This window comes from Tamandua tetradactyla, chromosome 3 (genome assembly GCF_023851605.1).
Source record: "Tamandua tetradactyla isolate mTamTet1 chromosome 3, mTamTet1.pri, whole genome shotgun sequence".
Taxonomy (NCBI): Eukaryota; Metazoa; Chordata; class Mammalia; order Pilosa; family Myrmecophagidae; genus Tamandua; species Tamandua tetradactyla.
Genome location: NC_135329.1, coordinates 9,061,121 through 9,082,950, shown reverse-complemented (window position 1 = coordinate 9,082,950; position 21,830 = coordinate 9,061,121). Strand labels below are relative to the sequence as shown.

General features: G+C 35.2%; 1 protein-coding gene across 10 annotated transcripts in view; it reads left to right on the top strand.

Moving 5' to 3' along the window:
- Window positions 1–21,830, top strand: part of DTNB (dystrobrevin beta) — a 445,692-nt gene that overhangs the window by 205,062 nt on the left and 218,800 nt on the right. For all 10 annotated transcript variants that reach the window (XM_077152324.1, XM_077152325.1, XM_077152323.1 and 7 more), the window contains exon 9: window positions 20,375–20,499. In XM_077152324.1, coding sequence (XP_077008439.1) covers window positions 20,375–20,499 — 125 coding nt within the window. The remainder of the gene's footprint in view (window positions 1–20,374; window positions 20,500–21,830) is intronic.

Below are 21,830 nucleotides of genomic sequence, written 5' to 3'. Positions count from 1 at the left end.
TTATTATTTCTTTGAAAAATAAATACTGAGTTCATTTCCTGGTGTCTGCCCATGCAAAAAGAAAAAAAAAGTGTTGGGGTGGTTTGACAGTGGCTCAGTGGCAGAATTCTCACCTGCCATGCTGGAGACCCAGGTTCGATTCCTGGTGCCTACCTATGCAAAAAGAAAATATTAATCCTGGAAATTAAAGTTTTGATTGTCAAAATAAAGAATTTATTCAAATATATATTCAAATATAACCATATTTACAGCATAGGAGGAAATTTATGGGCTGGAAAGTAGGACAAAGAATTATTCCTAAATACGTTACAGTAGGATAATGAGAGAAAATATTAAGGCATGGAAGATTGAGGTATTCCATCTGATAAGAGTTCCACAGAGAAGGTAAAGAGAACGTATAGAAATGATTTAAAAAATAATTGATCTAGGACGGTGCAGCGGTGACTCAGTGGCAAGAAGTTGCCAAGCTGAAGACCCAGGTTTGATTCCTGGAGCCTAACCAGAATGCCCCCCCCCCCAAAAAAAAAAAACTGATCTAATTTCAAGATGGTTGACAAAGCACATACTGACCTCTTCTCCTTTCTACACCAAACCAGTAGAAATGATAAAACATTTAGATTAACAAATTCCCCTTCAAATTTGGATACAAGAGAAGAAAAGTTTCAGACCTTAAGCCATAGGATATCCTTAAGTGAAAGAGACATATATTAAATGAGAAGTTGCAGAAAGGTGTTGCTTACACTGTCTGTTTGAAGCCATCATGGCTGCTGGGACCTGAAGGCACTCCGTCAAATCTGTCAAGACAGATTCAGGGTGAGGCCCCTGAGCCAAGGAGCCATTGTTGATAAAAATGCAAGTGAATGACCCTGCAGGAAATGTTTTCATAGCCAAGAGCCTTGAAAACCCTGAGAAGACTGTGCATGATGAAATATAAACAGCAGAACAGCATATCCAGAAGTAGAGCAATCAGAAAGAAACTTTAAATGCAACTAAATTTAGATTCCTTACAGAAGTAAGGATAGACTTTCATCCTTAATACAAGAACCAGAAGTTATGAAATGATAACAGGCAGTAATGAAGATGAAAAATATAATTGTTGAAATTATGTTGTTGAAATAGTGTGGGCTGCATAACAAATTGGATAGAGTTGAATAGCAAATTAGTGAACTAGAAGATCTGGGTGAAGAAATTCTCCCCAAACTCAGCCTCAAGAGATAAATAATATAGGAAGGGAGGATTGAGGCATTTAGGACAATGTAGACATCTCAGTGCCTCTTTAATGGGAGTTGCAAGTGAAGAAAAATGACGAGGCAATGTTTGAAGAAATGACATAGAGAATTTTCCAGAACTTAAAAAATATGAGACCTCAGTTAAAAAGAATCTACCAACTTAAAAGAATATGTTTTTAAAACAAAACAAAATTGGCCGTATGCATTATGAATCATAGTAATAATTATGAAGAGGATTTCCCAGGTGACACCAGAGAGAACCCAAGTGACATCAGACTTAATCATTGGTTTTAAGAAAATAGCTTGTCTTCAAGGTGCCAAGAGAAAATAAATTTGAAACTAAAATTTTATTCCCAGCCAAACTCTTTTTCAGCAATGAGGTTGCCACAATAACATTTTCAGATTTTTAGGATTTTGAGAGTCCTTAGCTGAAAGGACTACTTAAAAATATACTCTAATAAGAAAAAAATGAACCCAGAAGGTATTAATGGGATGCAAGAAAAAGCAGAAGTGAAGAAATCAGGAAAACAATAATAAGTCCAAATACATATTGATTATAAAATGATAAGATTACTTTTAATAAATTATAATTTAAATCAACAATGAGAGCAATATGGGATTTGTGGGTGGGTAGAGTGAAAAGGAAAATAAAAGCATGCTAAAGATTTCAGGAAAAGGATGTAAAGTGTAATTAACTTATGAGAAAATATAGTTTTAAGTATGTGTTAAAAATTTAAGGTATAGTGTATTTTAATTTTTACTTTTGGTATAGTGTATATAGTATATATTACCTTTAATATCAAATTAAAGGTAACCACTAGAAGAATTTTAAAATATAAAACCTTAAATCTTAAAATGGGAATGAATTAAATTCATCTACTTTAAAAAATAAACTCTCAGATTAAATAAAACAACAAAACTGCATATGAACAACTTCAGAGAAGGATTGTACAAGCTAGCTGATAATAATAAAGGGATAAAAAGTAGTACAAAATATCAATATGATACAACATAATTCAAGGCAAACAACATCGGACGGGTCAAAGGGAGAGTTCAAAATACTGAAAGGTTTAATTTACAACAATGTATACCTTCTCCGAACCTGTTTGTCCTGCTCTTAATAATACTACATGTTTATGTATGTGTGCATGTGTATAAATATATACATTCAGATTACAGGCATTTTCTAAAGCATCTAAAGTATCCCCAACCTTACCTTTGTTCCCTTCGGTCTGTTCTAAGCATGGCAGCCAGAGCCGTCCTGTTAAACATCAGATGCTGGCCTGCTCAGCACATTCCAAGGGCTCCTATCTCATTCAGAGTACAAGCCACAGTGCTCACAGCGGTGGCTTGAGCATCTCCTGACCTCTCTTTAATCTCCTTTCCCCCCTTCTCAGATCCTCACTCCCTCCATTGCAAGCACACAGCCCTTTCTGCTGTCCCTGCAACACACCAGACAAGCTTGTATCTTAGGGCCCCTGCACTGTTCCCTCTGTCCAAAAAGCTCATCCTGCAGCTGTTCACGTACCTTGTGTCATCACCTCCTTCAGGCCTTTCCTTGGAATGAAGCTTTCCCTTACTACCATGGAGTAAGATTAGAAATCAACAACAAAAAGAAAGAAAGAAAACCCATATACATGTTTGGAATTAAAAATAAACTTCTAAATGTATGGAATAAAGAGATTTGATCATTAAAATTAAACTAATTAGAACTAAATAACAGATAAAGCACCCATGTATAAACCTTGTCTCATATCTACAGTGATACTGAGAGGAAAATTTATAACCTTAAATGTGTTTAATAGGGAAAAAAGATTGAAAATAGATAAACCTAGACTTCAACTCTGAAACTGAAAAAAAAACTAATAAATCTGAAGTCTAAGAGAGTAATAAAAATGAATGCACAGCAGGCCAGGGTGGCTCAGCAGGCAGAGTTCTTTCCTGCCATGCTGGAGACCCGGGTTTGATTCCTGGTGCCTGCCCATGAAAAAAAAAAAAAAAAGAATGCCAAAGTTATTGAAATAACTTCTTTCATTGAAATAGAAATTAAAGATAAGCATGATTAACAGAAAGATGGCTTAAAAACAATAAAATAGTTATAAAAAGTATTTATAAGTATAACCAAAGAAAGCACCAAAATCATGTCAGAAATGAAAACAGGAACTTGGTTACAGAAGAGTTGTTTTTTTTTCTTAATTATGAGGAATACTATGAATTGGACATGAAAGAAATGGACAATTCTAGGAAAACAGATATTACCAAACTTGGTACATGAAGTAGTAGTTTCATCAATTGTAATATTTCCACCCCAGTGCAAGGTGTTAATAATATATTGGTATATGGGAATCCTGTATTTTTTGCAAAATTGTTCTGTAGACCCACGACTTCTCTAATAAAGAAAAAATGTAAATTTAAAAAAGGAGTAAAAAATCTGAATAGGCTACAAGCCAGTTAAAAAATTGAAATGTGAATCAAAGATCTATACCCTCAAAGAAAGCACTAAGCCCAAACTATTTGCAGTAAGTTCTCTCAAACCTTCAAGAAACAGATACTTTTCATTTTATAAATACCATTCCAAAGCACAACAAAAGATAAGAACCCATCCAACCAATTTTACTAAGCCAGCATAACCTTGATACCCCAATAGGCAAGGATAGTACCAGGGAAAAACCAAGACTATAAGTCCTCTCACTTAGCAATATAGATGAAAAATTCCTACATAAAAAAGTGGTAAATTGAGGGACTTCCTGGAAGATGGCGGCTTACTAAGACGCGCGGATCTTAGTTTCTTCTCCAGGACACCTACTAGGGGAGTAGAAACGATACAGAAAGCGCCCAAAGCCACAACAGAGATAAAAAAAAGACAGCGTACCCCATCCTGGAACGGCTGGCTGGCTGAGAGAAGCAGCTCGGGTGAGATCGCTGAGGCGCGCGGGCCTTACCGGGCGGGGTGGCAAGCGGCCGGAGTTACTCCCTTCCCCCTTCCCGGGCCGGCTGGGAGAATTGGAGAGGCGGTCCCCTGAAACAAAGACGGCTGGCGCCCACCCCACGCGCAGCCCCCGGACCAACTGAGAGAATTGGATCGGAAACCCCCAGGCCGCGGAGAACGGTGACGGGTGGGTGAGGCCCCTTCCAAACCCGTGACTCCCGGGGAACGTGCACTCTCTCGGGCGGGCCGCTGCCGCTGGCGCCCTCCCGCCACGCTTGTTGCCCAGGGCCGACTAGGAAATTCGGACGGGCTCTTTCCCTGGCTGCGGCGACCAGCAACCCTCCCTGCGTTCGGATCCCGGGCCGGCTCAAGCCGTTTCGGCTAGCGAACCCCCAGGACGGCGAGAGTTTTCCAAAGTTTAAGGTCCCACAGCACCTTTTACTGGTGGGACCCGCAGACAAACGTGTGCCACGAGCGCCACCTACTGGGCAGGATAAGAAAAACAGAACCCAGAGATTTCACAGAAAAATATTACAACCTTGCTGGGTCCAACACCAAGAGAAATCTGAATAAATGCCCAGACGCCAGCAGCAGAAGATAACTGTCCACGCTCAAAAGATTGAGAATATGGCTCAGTCAAAGGAACAAACCAATAGCTCAAATGAGACACAAGAGCTGAGACAACTAATCCTGAATATACGAACAGAAATGGAAAACCTCTTCAAAAATGAAATCGATAAATTGAGGGAGGACATGAAGAGGACATGGGCTGAACATAAAGAAGAAATAGAAAAACTGAAAAAACAAATCGCAGAACTTATGGAAGTGAAGGATAAAGTAGCAAACATAGAAAAAATAATGGATAGCTACAATGATAGATTTAAAGAGACAGAAGATAGAATTAGTGATTTGGAGGATGGAACATCTGAATTCCAAAAAGAAACAGAAACTATAGGGAAAAGAATGGAAAAATTTGAACAGGGTATCAGGGAACTCAAGGACAATATGAACCGCACAAATATACGTGTTGTGGGTGTCCCAGAAGGAGAAGAGAAGGGAAAAGGAGGAGAAAAACTAATGGAAGAAATTATCACTGAAAATTTCCCAACTCTTATGAAAGACCTAAAATTACAGATCCAAGAAGTGCAGCGCACCCCAAAGAGATTAGACCCAAATAGGCGTTCTCCAAGACACTTACTAGTTAGAATGTCAGAGGTCAAAGAGAAAGAGAAGATCTTGAAAGCAGCAAGAGAAAAACAATCCATTACATACAAGGGAAACCCAATAAGATTTTGTGTAGATTTCTCAGCAGAAACCATGGAAGCTAGAAGACAGTGGGATGATATATTTAAAATACTAAAAGAGAAAAACTGCCAACCAAGACTCCTATATCCAGCAAAATTATCCTTCAAAAATGAGGGAGAAATTAAAACATTCTCAGACAAAAAGTCACTGAAAGAATTTGTGACCAAGAGACCAGCTCTGCAAGAAATACTAAAGGGAGCACTAGAGTCAGATACAAAAAGACAGAAGAGAGAGATATGGAAAAGAGTGTAGAAAGAAGGAAAATCAGATATGATATATATAATACAAAAGGCAAAATGTTAGAGGAAAATATTATCCAAACAGTAATAACACTAAATGTCAATGGACTGAATTCCCCAATCAAAAGACATAGATTGGCAGAATGGATTAAAAAACAGGATCCTTCTATATGCTGTCTACAGGAAACACATCTTAGACCCAAAGATAAACATAGGTTGAAAGTGAAAGGTTGGGAAAAGATATTTCATGCAAATAACAACCAGAAAAGAGCAGGAGTGGCTATACTAATATCCAACAAATTAGACTTCAAATGTAAAACAGTTAAAAGAGACAAAGAAGGACACTATATACTAATAAAAGGAACAATTAAACAAGAAGACATAACAATCATAAATATTTACGCACCGAATCAGAATGCCCCAAAATACGTGAGGAATATACTGCAAACACTGAAAAGGGAAATAGACTCATATACCATAATAGTTGGAGACTTCAACTCACCACTCTCATCAAGGGACAGAACATCTAGACAGAGGATCAACAAAGAAATAGAGAATCTGAATATTACTATAAATGAACTAGACTTAATAGACATTTATAGGACATTACATCCCACAACAGCAGGATACACCTTTTTCTCAAGTGCTCATGGATCATTCTCAAAGATAGACCATATGCTGGGTCACAAAGCAAGTCTTAACAAATTTAAAAAGATTGAAATCTTACACAACACTTTCTCGGACCATAAAGGAATGATGTTGGAAATCAATAATAGGCAGAGTGCCAGAAAATTCACAAATACGTGGAGGCTCAACAACACACTCCTAAACAACGACTGGGTCAAAGAAGAAATTGCAAGGGAAATTAGCAAATACCTCAAGGTGAATGAAAATGAAAACACAACATATCAAAACTTATGGGACGCAGCAAAGGCAGTGCTAAGAGGGAAATTTATTGCTCTAAATGCCTATATCAGAAAAGAAGAAAAGGCAAAAATTCAGGAATTAACTATCCATTTGGAAGAACTGGAGAAAGAACAGCAAGCTAACCCCAAAGCAAGCAAAAGGAAAGAAATAACAAAGATTAGAGCACAAATAAATGAAATTGAAAACATGAAAACAATAGAGAATATCAATAAGGCCAGAAGTTGGTTCTATGAGAAAATCAATAAGATTGATGGGCCCTTAGCAAGATTGACAAAAAGAAGAAGAGAGAGGATGCAAATAAATAAGATCAGAAATGGAAGAGGAGACATAACTACTGACCTCACAGAAATAAAGGAGGTAATAACAGGATACTATGAACAACTTTACGCTAATAAATACAACAATTTAGAGGAAATGGACGGGTTCCTGGAAAGACATGAACAACCAACTTTGACTCAAGAAGACATAGATGACCTCAACAAACCAATCACAAGTAAAGAAATTGAATCAGTCATTCAAAAGCTTCCTAAAAAGAAAAGTCCAGGACCAGATGGCTTCACATGTGAATTCTACCAAACGTTCCAGAAAGAATTAGTACCAATTCTCTTCAAACTCTTCAAAAAAAATCGAAGTGGAGGGAAAACTACCTAATTCATTCTATGAAGCCAACATCACCCTCATACCAAAACCAGGCAAAGATATTACAAAAAAAGAAAACTACAGACCAATCTCTCTAATGAATACAGATGCAAAAATCCTCAATAAAATTCTAGCAAATCGTATCCAACAGCACATTAAAACAATTATACATCATGACCAAGTAGGATTCATCCCAGGTATGCAAGGCTGGTTCAACATAAGAAAATCAATTAATGTAATACACCATATCAACAAATCAAAGCAGAAAAATCACATGATCATCTCAATTGATGCAGAGAAGGCATTCGACAAGATTCAACATCCTTTCCTGTTGAAAACACTTCAAAAGATAGGAATACAAGGGAACTTCCTTAAAATGATAGAGGGAATATATGAAAAACCCACAGCTAATATCATCCTCAATGGGGAAAAATTGAAAACTTTCCCCCTAAGATCAGGAACAAGACAAGGATGTCCACTATCACCACTATTATTCAACATTGTGTTGGAGGTTCTAGCCAGAGCAATTAGACAAGAAAAAGAAATACAAGGCATCAAAATTGGAAAGGAAGAAGTAAAACTATCACTGTTTGCAGACGATATGATACTATACGTCGAAAACCCGGAAAAATCCACAACAAAAGTACTAGAGCTAATAAATGAGTACAGCAAAGTAGCAGGTTACAAGATCAACATTCAAAAATCTGTAGCATTTCTATACACTAGTAATGAACAAGCTGAGGGGGAAATCAAGAAACGAATCCCATTTACAATTGCAACTAAAAGAATAAAATACCTAGGAATAAATTTAACTAAAGAGACAAAAAACCTATATAAAGAAAACTACAAAAAACTGCTAAAAGAAATCACAGAAGACCTAAATAGATGGAAGGGCATACCGTGTTCATGGATTGGAAGACTAAATATAGTTAAGATGTCAATCCTACCTAAATTGATTTACAGATTCAATGCAATACCAATCAAAATCCCAACAACTTATTTTTCAGAAATAGAAAAACCAATAAGCAAATTTATCTGGAAGGGCAGGGTGCCCCGAATTGCTAAAAACATCTTGAGGAAAAAAAACGAAGCTGGAGGTCTCGCACTGCCTGACTTTAAGGCATATTATGAAGCCACAGTGGTCAAAACAGCATGGTATTGGCATAAAGATAGATATATCGACCAATGGAATCGAATAGAGTGCTCAGATATAGACCCTCTCATCTATGGACATTTGATCTTTGATAAGGCAGTCAAGCCAACTCACCTGGGACAGAGCAGTCTCTTCAATAAATGGTGCCTAGAGAACTGGATATCCATATGCAAAAGAATGAAAGAAGACCCATCTCTCACACCCTATACAAAAGTTAACTCAAAATGGATCAAAGATCTAAACATTAGGTCTAAGACCATAAAACAGTTAGAGGAAAATGTTGGGAGATATCTTATGGATCTTACAACTGGAGGCGGTTTTATGGACCTTAAACCTAAAGCAAGAGCACTGAAGAAGGAAATAAATAAATGGGAACTCCTCAAAATTAAACACTTTTGTGCATCAAAGAACTTCATCAAGAAAGTAGAAAGACAGCCTTCACAATGGGAGACAATATTTGGAAATGATATATCAGATAAAGGTCTAGTATCCAGAATTTATAAAGAGATTGTTCATCTCAACAACAAAAAGACAGCCAACCCAATTACAAAATGGGAAAAAGACTTGAACAGACACCTCTCAGAAGAGGAAATACGGATGGCCAAGAGGCACATGAAGAGATGCTCAATGTCCCTGGCCATTAGAGAAATGCAAATCAAAACCACAATGAGATATCATCTCACACCCACCAGAATGGCCATTATCAACAAAACAGAAAATGACAAGTGCTGGAGAGGATGCGGAGAAAGAGGCACACTTATCCACTGTTGGTGGGAATGTCAAAGGGTGCAACCACTGTGGAAGGCAGTTTGGCGGTTCCTCAAAAAGCTGAATATAGAACTGCCATACGACCCAGCAATACCATTGCTAGGTATCTACTCAAAGGACTTAAGGGCAAAGACACAAACGGACATTTGCACACCAATGTTTATAGCAGCATTATTTACAATTGCAAAGAGATGGAAACAGCCAAAATCTCCATCAACAGAAGAGTGGCTAAACAAACTGTGGTATATACATACGATGGAATATTATGCAGCCTTAAGACAAGATAAACTTATGAACCATGTAATAACATGGATGGACCTAGAGAATATTATGCTGAGTGAATCCAGCCAAAAACTAAAGGACAAATACTGTATGGTCCCACTGATGTGAACGGACATTCGAGAATAAACTTGAAATATGTCATTGGTAACAGAGTTCAGCAGGAGTTAGAAACAGGGTAAGACAATGGGTAATTGAAGCTGAAGGGATACAGACTGTGCAACAGGACTAGATACAAAAACTCAAAAATGGACAGCACAATAATACCTAATTGTAAAGTAATCATGTTAAAACACTGAATGAAGCTGCATCTGAGCTATAGGTTTTTGTTGTGTTTTGTGTTGTTTTGTTTTGATTTTACTATTATTACTTTTATTTTTTTCTCTATATTAACATTCTATATCTTTTTCGGTTATGTTGCTAGTTCTTCTAAACCAATGCAAATGTACTAAGAAATGATGATCATGCATCTATGTGATGATGTTAAGAATTAATGATTGCATGTGTAGAATGGTATGATCTCTAAATGTTGGGTTAATTTCTTTTTTTCCGTTAATTAAAAAAAAAAAAAAAAAAAGAGAGAAGGGATAATTGGAGATGAAGGGGTACAGACTGTACAACGGGACTGGATATAAAAACTCAGAAATGGACAGCACAATACTACCCAATTGTAATGCAATTATGTTAAAACACTGAATGAAGCTGCATGTGAGGTATAGGTTTTTTGTTTTTGTTTTTTTTGTTTTTTTTCTTTCTATTATTGTTTTAATTCTTATTCTCTTGTCTTTTTATTTCTTTTTCTAAATCGATGCAAATGTACTAAGAAATGATGAATATGCAACTATGTAATGTTATTAAGAATTACTGATTGTACATGTAGATTGGAATGATTTCTAATTGTTTTGTTAAGTCTTTTTTTAATTAATAAAAAAAAAAAAAGACAAAAAAAAAAAACTAAATGAGATAATTTACATAATGTACATATTAAAGGATTTCAAACTAGTAAACTAGTCAAAAAAAAAAAAAAAAAAAAAAGTGGTAAATTACTTTGGGAACGGACAAGTAGCATTTATCCTGAATGTGCAAGAACAATTCAATATTAGAAGGTCTGTTATTGTGGCAACAGAACTGCAAACTCTGGCAACAGGTAAACCAAGATAATTTTGGCTCACCTTTCCAATGACAGGTATGTGAATGCTAGATTTATTATAACAAAAGAAGATTGAAATATAGAATTGAGTCTGAATGAGAGTCAGAGAAATCTCTGGGTATTGGAAATTAAACCCAAAACTGTGCTATCCCAGGAGTCTCTCAGGCTGGATACTGGATGCATGCCTCAGAGTCTGGGATTTTAGTGCCCACATGGTACAGAAGCTCTACCTTGGGTCCCTTCAGGGTGACTACTGTAGAACAGTGCAGAGAGAGCACATTTTCATGATCACAAAGATCTGTTGGATAGCTCTGCTTTATAGTACTACTGGGAGCAGACACAAAGATTCACTGTAGCAATACTACTTGAACAACCCAGGTCAAATGAGACTCCCATACTAGAATAATCCCCTCTGAAGTTGAGCTCATTATCAAAAATTATAAACCCTATAATCAAACAATCTACTATGAGGGAGAGTCAGCAAACTTAACAGTAGATTTAGTATGCCAGGAACTTTAGAAAACAATATATTTTAAAATTAAAGAAATAAAAATCAGGAATCGTGTCTTTTAGAAAAGGAACAGATAATATGAAAAAGGACCACATTGGATTTCCAAAAATTAAAAAAACCCATTAAGTTTATGCTCATGGAGGGGTTAAGCAACAAATTAGAGAGAGCTAAAGTAGAAATTTTAGGGAATAGAAAATAAGTATAAAGAAATTAACTAGATACAGAATATTGAACACATATATAAGCATATGGAAAATGTGAAAGACGAATAAAGAATTTGAAGGATAGAATGAAAAGGTCAAACCTGAATTCTGTGCCTGGCTAATTTATTCAATAGCAAAGAAGAAATAAAAATATTTTCAGAAAAGGTCTTATCTAATGTACTGTGACAGACGATTGCTGAAGTATCAAATGTAAAATAGTAATGATGAATTTTGGTTAATGTTAAATCATTCTAAGTTATAGGATAAGCGTGAAGATGCTGATTAAGACTGTGGTTAAGTGTTAAATAGTTAGAGGGGGTTCCTGACTTATCTGGGAAGATAATAAGCCCTCCAAGAGCCATCCACTGGGGAACATGTTTCTGCTTGGATGCCTTCAGATCGTGTGGTTTGGAGCTCAGGATGATGCACTTAGAGAGGGTAATTTGAAGTAAGAATGACAGGAGTGGCTCAGAGGCAACATTTCTCCATTAGGCTATTAGGCTCTGAGGACTATAATTTGCAACCAGTTAGCTTGAGGTTGATTGAAAATGTGACAATATGAGCTCAGAATTTTTTTCAGAATATTTTAACGTCTAGCCCACAGTTATCTGAGGAGAACAAGTCTCAGCCTGGTGTGGGAACACCAGGCAGTCGTTGCGGCATCAGTCTCCCTGTGCTCCCCACCTTGGACTCTGCGTCCCACCCCTGACCCAGCCACGAGTCACCTCATGGCCCTTAGTGGTCTTGGCCCATGGGTGTCTTTGTATCTGGCTACTAGTAAGAATGCCCCCACTATCCTAGGCTCTTTCTCAATCCCTTTATTGTCTTTCTCCAAGTAATTTTACTTGTTGAGAGGCTATGTTATTCCATGGAAAGAGTAAGCCTTGAGTCAGAGGGGCCTGGTTATGTAAGCTTTAGTGTTTGGCCCAGAACTTCAGTTTCTATACTTGTAAAATTGAAACTGTTCAAATCTAACTCATTGGACCATTGTGAGAATTAGAAGATCCTGTCTGTATATAAAGCACCTATCACGTGTCTAACACAAAGTTGATTCTCCGTAAATGTTCTTACCATTAAAAAAAAGCATATATACTTGTTAAAAAAGGAAAACAAAATGAAATGAGAAAAGTAAAACACAGCCTAAAAAATAATTTTTCCCACAAAAATAAAAGAAAATGACATTAGACAAATAGTAAGGTAATAAAAAACTATAGGCATAAATCAAAATATATTAATACTCAGTAAATCAGCTAATTTTCCAGATAAAAAGCAGCAGTTGTCAAATGAATATTTTTAAATATCTGGCTCTATGTTGTTTACAAGAGACAAAAAAAAAAAGGACAGAACAATTGAAAGTCAAGGATAAAACAAGATATACCAAGCCCAATACTAACCACAAGAAATCTGATGAAGCTATAGTAATCTCAAAAAATAGATTTCAAGGCAAAGAACTTTACCAGGTATAAAGTTTACCAAAGATAAAAAATGATGAAATTAATAATCTACATCAATATACATTTAATAATGTGTCTAAGATAAATACGTTAAAAATTAAGTACACAATTAAAAAATTTTAAATTGCATTATCTAAATTGGTGCTTTTAACACACGTCTCTAAACAATTGTTAGAATGATTAGCCAAAAAGCAAAGAATGTAGTAAATCTAAATATACCCAGCAATTAATGAATGCAAGTTCTTTTCAAACACACAAGGAACGTTTACAAAAAAGTTGACCATATAAAGGAAGCCTCAAAGAAAGAGTATCATATAGGCTATTTTCTCTGACTAGAGTGTATTTGAGTTAAGACTCAATAATAAAACAACCCAAACATTTGGGTTTTGAAAACTTACTTGAAATGAACAAATTCTTAGAATAATATTGCTTACCAACACTGATTCAAAGTGGAATAGAATACATAAGTAGTATTATAATAATTAAAGAAATGGAATTAGTAGCTTAAAATCTTTTCATAATGAGAACATCCAAGCCTGAATAGTGTTACTTGAGCGTCAAGAAAGATTCAAAGAAAAGAATTCCAGTATTAAACAAAATTTTCCAGATTCTAGAAGGAAAGCAGTTATGCCCAATTTTATTTCTAAGGCTAAAATGACATCAGTTCCAAAACTTTACAATGGCAATAAGAAAAGGAAAACTATAAGCCATTCTCACCACAAATATAAATGAAAACCTTCTAAACAAGATATTAGGACACAGTTTAGGGGATGTACAAAGGATAATGCATCATGACCACACTGGCTTTATTCCAGCAAGCCAAGATTGGTCTAGTTATAGAACACGATTATTGAATTTACCATATTGATGGATAATTAAATCCATATAATCATCTGAAATGACTCTGATAAAACATTTAATAAAAGCCAACACACACTGAAAAACTTTAATAAGAAAAAGAAATAAGCCCACACAAAACAATCTAGCAATCAAGGAATAGGAGGGAACTTAATCTAATATTGAGTATTTATAAAAACCTATACAGCCATTATATTTACTGGTGATATGTCAGAAGTATTCATTTTAAGATTGAAAACAAAACAAGGAAGCTTGCTATCACCACATTTTGTTGGCAATCCTAAGCAGCATAGTAAGACAAGAAATAAAAAGTATTTAAATTGGAAAGAAACAAAATTGTCCTTGTTTAATGTTGATGATTGTCAATATAGTAAGTCTGAATCTCCAGGTGAATCATTAGAAATAAAAGAGAGCAGGGCTGCTGGATATGAAATAACTAGGAATGAAATACTAGAGATACATAGATCCTATATGGAGAAGAATTTAAAACATTATTGAAAGACATTAAAGAAGTCTTAAACATATGGGGAGATGAACACAATCATGGATAGGAATGTTTAATATGGTAGAGATACCACTTCTCTCAAAAATGGTCTCTAGAGTCAAGCAATTCTAATCGGAATTCCTACACAGTTTTTGTTTGTTTGTTTGTTTGTGGAAAATGACAAACTGATTCTAAAGTTTAAATAGAAATGCAGAGGGTCAACAATAATGAAGATGCCCCTAAAAAGAAATATAGGTTTGGGGCACTTTACCTGAAAAGATAGGAAAAAGCAGTAGTAAGTAAATAACAGAGCTGACAGATTGAAGCCGAGTGGAGAGCCCAGAAACAGATTTACACATATATAGAAATAGAAACTTGAGTTATGAGACAGCAGTCAATGTAGAATAACTAGGAAAAGAATGGACTCTCTATTACATGATCCCGAGGCAATTGGTTACCCAAAGAAAATGAAATTAGAGTCTTTCCTCCTACCTCTCAAAAAGTCAGTTCCAAGTAGGTTTCAACTTAAATATAAAAAGCAAAAACTATAAAACCTTAGAAGACAATATCGAAGATTATTTTTATGACCTCAGGGAGGGAAATAGTTAAGATACAAAAAGCACAAAATATAAAGGAAAAGATTAGTGAATTGAGACTACCATTATATTTAAAGGGACTATTCATTAAAAACATAATAGAATGGAAAACAAGCCTCAAAATAGAAGTTGTTTGCAAGACATAACATAGGGTTAAAATACAAAGATAAAAAAGTATAGAGAACTCTTACAAATCAATAAGAGAAAGGTAGCCCAGCGGACCACAGTGCCAAAGACAGGAGCAGGCATCTCACAGGAGAGGCACAAATATCCCTAAACATAGGAAAAGATGCTCCAGTCTTTTGAATAATCAGGGAATTGCAAATTTATAAAAACAACAAAATACCATTCATCACCTGATTGGCAGTACCATGGGAGGGTAGAATATGGAGTTACAGGGAATTCTCTTACACAGCTGATCATTGTGAAAATGAGCTAACAGTTTATAACAGTGAACAGTTAACAGTTGATAGTAGCTAGTAAAATTGTAGGACCAGTGATTCTGTTCTTGTGAAATTCATGCCATGGCCACCAGGAGACAAAGCAAGAAAACTTATGACAGCATTGCAAATATAGGGAAACAATAGAAACCCAAATGTTCATCAGCAATAGAATGGATACATAAATTATGATGAAATGATATACAATGAAATACAATTGAACAGTGAAAAATTAATGAATGAGTTACATGCATTAACATGAACCTGGAACATGAGTGAAACAAACAAGTTCCAGAAGAATAGATAATATATAAGTATATATAAATGTTTAACTGGACATATCCGAACAATGTATTATTTATACATAATTGCTAGAATAATAAAATTAAGGAAATGATTAATGCAGAACCCAGGATAGTGATTACCACAAGTGGAGCAGGTATATTGGGAGCGGGAAATGTTAGGACAGTGTCCCGTGAGGGAGCTTCAGAGTGACTGTAAGGTTCTATTTCACAAGCAGAATAATGGGTAGATGTGTGTTTGTCTATTATTTTTAAACTGTACATTCATATTTTATAAGCTCTTTGGTATATTTTATAGTAAGTATATATAGTTATTACGTACACCCATACATACACAGAGTCAATCCTCATTATTTGAGGATTCCATATTTGCAGATTTGCCTACTTGGTAGTATTTATTTGTAACCCCCAAATCAATATCTGTAGCACTTCTTTGGCCATTTGCACACATGAGCAGAGCAATGAAAAATTTGAGTCACTAGACATGCACATTCCCCCTGAGGTCTGCCTTTTTGTTTTGCTTCTCATACTGTAAGCAAGTATCCTTTTTGCAATTTATTTAGAGCCTTTTTGTGTGTGTGTGTGTGCTTTTTGTTGGTTATTTCACTTTTTGAAATGTCCCCTGAGTATAGTGCTGAAATGCTGTCTAGTGCTCCTAATCACAAAAAGGCTGACTTGTGCCTTCTTGAGAAAATACATGTGTTGGAGAAGCTTTGTTCATGAATTAGAGTGCTATTGGCTGTGAGTTCAGTGTTAATGAGTTGACACCTTATTTAATGAACTCCAGTTACCTGCCCCCGTACAATTTATGATTGAAGTTGCTTAAATTTATGTTCAGAGGCTTTGTTTAAATGTTGCTCTAAAATGTTCTGAAAGCAATGATACAGCTTCTAGATGGGGTTAAGTGAGAGTAGTCTCCAAAATGCTGGGGAGATAAAGAACTTCCTAAGGAATCACTGTATGCAAATTTAAGGAGGAAGCAAAAGATATAAGGTGTCTTTACACAGAAACACAGATCAAACAAGGTTTTGTATACATGGCTTTGATTGACCAAATGTTGCAAGGAAAGGCTCCTAGAAACCTAACCCTGTAGTCCCAAAGGGACAATGGTTCAGTATTCCCAGTGGCTTTATTGAACTTAACTATCGAATATTGAGAATCAACTGTGTGTGTTATAACTCTAATAAAGGAAGAAAATGTAAACTCATATTTTTAAGGGATGGTAGGAAATATCTAATTAGGTGAAGTGGATTAGGTTATTGAAAATACAAAAAGATTGAAACTCATTGCCTAAGAGTTTGAAAGAAATTTAATTTTCTAGGTTTAGTCCTCATTCTATTAGTTTTAGGGTACAATTTAAGGGAAAGGTACAGAGAACTAAAAGAGCTTCTCTAGAATAGTAGTTTAAGTGAAGTGTAGGAGGCACTAGTTTCTAGGCCTGGACTGCTTTCCTTCTCCCTCACTCCCTTCTTTACTTCCTCAGATATTTAGTGATTTGCTCCCAAGTCCCAGGCAGTGCCCTAGGTGCTGGGAGACAGAAGACATGATGTCTGTCTTGGTCCTCATTGGAGTTTTCAAACTCATACTTAGAACTGCTGTTGATCTTAGCCTCCAAGATTGAGATCTCTTTTGGAACTCATTTATTTACATATTTAGACAACCAAGCTGAACATTTATTTATTTTTAAAATGGGGGTGGTGGTGGCATTTTTCTTTTTTATTTGGTCCTAGATGTTTAGTTTATGTTCTAATTCCTATATATATCTAATTTTTCCAGGTTTTTTCCTTCCCATAAATATCAAGCGTCTCTTGATATGCTCTAGTTATTTGGAATTGACCTTCGTGTATTTATTTTACCTTTCTATGTGTATTTTCAGACATGAAATTGGACCTAATCTTAAACTTTGACTTAAAGCAGTTTTTTTTTCAAAAGCTTAACTTAATCAAGCGTACTGCATGAGAAAATTATGTTAGTACAAAGGCAAATATTTTCTATTTTAACAGTTGTATGGTTTATTTCAATGTTTATTATAAAATATGCACATGAAACTTGTGATTTCATGGCTCTTATAGCTTAGGATGGCGCTAAAGTAGTCTGCATGATTAGACTGTGTGGCTCATGGCCCAGGTGGTTCTCAAGTGTAGGAAAAAGTCACAAATTAATACATGGGTTACTGGTAGAGTGTTTAGTTTTAAGGTATTCTCTTTGATGTCCTCTGATTATCTTCGACTCGCATCATGATTCTTAAAAACTAAAATTTATGTGGTTTGTTCAGAATAAAGCAATCTATAAAATTCATCTAAGCAAGTAATTTGTTCAAATAGCGTGTTATTTTATAGGATAGGTTCTAGAAATACAAAGATGAATAAGACATAGATATTATCCTCTGGATCTCCACTCTAACAGAGATAGGTAAATAAATTAAAAATTGCATTATTGTGTGCTAAGTGCAACAGTGGAAATGCAAATAGGGTAAATAGATAATGGAGGAGGCAGTTACAGACTTTCAGAACAGTGAGTAAAGTCTTCCCAGAGCAGGTAAGATTTACAAGCAGTCTTGAGAGATGAGCAGAAAATTTACAGGAAGATAAATTGCAAAAGGCAGACCTAAGAAAATCACGTGCCAAGGTACCAAGACTTCCAAGAGTGAGGCTTGTTGTGACTAACTCTAAATAGCTTAACTTTTATGCTAGCATGAGGTGAAAGGTGAGGACTGAGATAAGAGCTAGATAGGAAAGCTTTTGTATGTAATATGCAGGTATTTATCTAGATTTTATTCTATAAGTGATTATCAGCCTCCGAAAGACTTTATGCAGAGAGTAACATAATCTCTGGGGCAGTGTGGAAGGTAGATTCAAGGGGAAATAATCAGTCAAATTACAAGCAGTTTTGGGGTAAAGGGAACAGGAAGATCAGTTTATGTTTATATGATTTAAAGGAAATCAGGTTAAATCTAGACTTTTTCCAGTATTGAATTTGTATAAGGGAATAGTGGTAAATGATTTTGAAAAATCATTTCACAACTTCACAACTTCAGTCAGTTGTGAAGTTACTGAAGAAATTGATACTACTTAAGTATTTATTATAAACAAGGTATCAGTTATCTTGGCCACTATAATCTTAATGCAAACATGTTTATTTTGTGTTAAAATATTGCAGTAAGCAGGTGGGCAGTGGTGGCACAGTGGTAGATTTCTTGCCTGCCATGCTGGAGACCTGGGTTTGATTTTTTGCCTGCGCATGCAAAAAAAAAAAAAAAAAAATTACAACAAGCAAGATAAAGTTAAGTGGAGATGTGGTATTGTTGAGGTACACAGCTGCAAACATTGTTTTTTCAGTAAGTGGTTCATATAGCAATAGGCTGCAAAGGCAATAGAATGAAATATTTAAACTTTTTTGCAGTGTATGCCATGCCAAGAAACTCTCAGATGAAAGAGTTATTTAAAGGGAATTAGCTGAACAATAAAATCTATATATAAAGTTTCCTTTAAATATGGGGTTTAGAACTGTATGTTTTACATAATTGAGGCATATTTTTAATTTTGTGCATTTTTAGTATTAAATTTTAGACTTGATAATCTTTGGATTTGGTAAGCATTACTGTGCTGTCCAGAGAAATGTATTGGTTTGCCAACTTATTTTTGTGCTGTCAGCTTATCATAATTTAGATTCATGGTCTTACTGACTACCTGTATGTTCATGTATTCATTCATATGTGTGTACCTGTTCAGACTCTGAACACCAAATGTTCTGCTTCACATTTAATTTGGGAATATTCTCTTTAAAAAAAAAACACATTTTTTTCTTGTTAAATATAACACATATACAAAAAAAGAAAAAAGCAATAATTTTCAAAGTACACTTCAATAAGTAGACACAGAACAAATTTCAGAGTTTGTAATGGTTTGCCATGCCACTATTTCAGATTGTTCCTTCTAGCTGCTCTGAAAATAGGAGGCTAGAAGAAATATTTTTTTTTTTTTTGTGAAAAATAACATATATACTAAAAAGCAGTAAATTTCAAAGCACATCACAACAATTAGTTGTAGAAGAGATTTCAGAGTTTGGTATGGGTTACAATTCCATAGTTTTAGGTTTTCACTTATAGCTGCTCTAAGGTACTGGAGACTAAAAGAAATATCAATATATAGCAGTCATACTCATTTGTTAAACTCGACCTTCTCTGTATAAGTCCACCATCTCCTTTGATCTTTCTCCCACTCCTTAGGGGTATTTGGGCTATGCCCATTCTAACCTTTTCATGTTGGAAGGGGCTGTTGATAATATGGGACAGGGGGATGGAACTAACTGATGTTCTGGAGAAGCTAGCCCCTCTGCATTTCAGGACTTATCTGGTCCAGGGACCCATCTGGAGATTGTAGGTTTCTGAAAAGTTACCCTAGTGCATGGAACCTTTGTAGAATTTTATATGATGCTAATTTGGGAAAGTTCTCTTGATATGCTCATTTTGGGATGTGGCTTAGTCATCTTAATTTGCAAACATCTAGAAGCCATGTACTCTCACCAATATCCTTTAGTATTATAGCTCAACTAAAAGTTCTGACTCTCATTGGGGTATTAACTGTAAAATCTTAACAAAAATTGTCCAGAAGCATGAAAAGAAGTGAAAAATACATAGAGACACTCAGAAGTAAGGTTAACATAGATATGATAGTGTGATATCATAGTAAAAATGAGGGAGAAACTTCAGAAAGAAAGGGATCATAACCGACCTTGGAACAACTTCAGGTTTCTTTCTGTAACTCCTAATAATGTTGATTATAATGAAACTTGATTTGTATTTGAAAAGATGTTTTCTACAGCCGTTTTCACCAAGTTCTTTTGAAATTCTTTTTAGTTCTTATGAAGATTTAATTCCTTATTTTCTTATTTTCTACTTTGACACAGAAATCCCCTGCAAAGAAGCTGAGCCATGCAATTAGTAAGTCTTTGGGGTGTGTACCCACCAGAGAACCCCCACATCCTGTTTTTCCTGAGCAACCAGAGAAACCACTTGACCTTGCACATATAGTGTAAGTATATACTTGGATATGGATATTGATTATATTAAAATGAAGACCTTTCTAAATTGTTTTGGATTAAAGTCAAATATCACCTTAACTGAACATTTAACTCTGGTTTTTACATTATTTTTGGAGAACGTAGACTTCAAGCTTTCATCTCTGTAAATTACCTTAAGTATCTGTGGAAACCTAACTTCTGAGTCTTGAAGTTTAACTAATTTTGCAATCTTCAAAAGAAACATTAAATAGGAATTATTGTGCTGGGTTTTATAGCATTGCTTTTTGTTTTTATTCTTCCTTTAAATCAGTGGTAGAAATTATTTCTTCTCTGCAGTAATAATGCCTGTAGAGTTTTAAAAAGTAGTGTAAACAACATGGAAAAGAAAATCAACTGAATTTTCTCTATTTATGTTCTATAAATAAAATTAATATTTTATACATATTTGAAGTTGAAAATTCATGCTAAATAAAGAAAAGCTAGAAGGGAGTTAGAGAAATGGAGCGGGAAGAACAAAGGGAAAGGTAAGGAGAAAGAGAAACGATGAAGTATAAGATGCATTCTCTATTATACCAGGAACCATGGGTTTTTTACTTAGATTGAATTGTATGAAGTGTGAATAAAATTGTTTAAAAATGGAAAGAAAAAAAAAAGATTCAGCCTCAAAACTGATTTCTTCATCCTGAATAAAATGATTATATTGTTTACTCTGCTGTATAAAGTTGGTTGGTTTTTGGTCATTAATCTTTATCAGGAGTTTAGACGTTTTCCTGTTGAAATGGACGTCCATTTTCCTTTTGCCTACCTGATGGTAGGAAGTTTGAATAAACAAGTTCTTGGACTTCTTCATCTTTTCCTTTTTTTTCTTTTTTTAGTTCAATAATTAAAAACATGTTTTGTATTGAGTAAAATAATATATGCATATGGATTAAAAATGGGATAGTACAGAAGAGCTTTGTATGAAATGCAGGACACCATACCTTTCTGCTTTGCCTGGATTTCAGATCTCCTAGTGGTTATCCCTCCCTATCTCTAAATAATGTATTTAGAGTGTCATTTTTTCACAAAGCAGTTTTGGGCATTATTAAATTCCTTCTATGGTATAAGGAACTAACCTCATTTATAACTCCACATATCAACCCAAACCAGTTTTGCATTATTATATCTCCGTTTTTGGTTGATTGCTTCAGTATTCTTTAACCTCTGTTTCTCATAACTGCTACCATATAAGCTGAGAAAATGAGTACCCTCTGTATACTTCTTCCTCCTTTTGCCTCCTAACTTCTGGTTATCTATGCCATTTCTTTTATAATTGGCAAAGCTAATAATGTTTATATTCTAT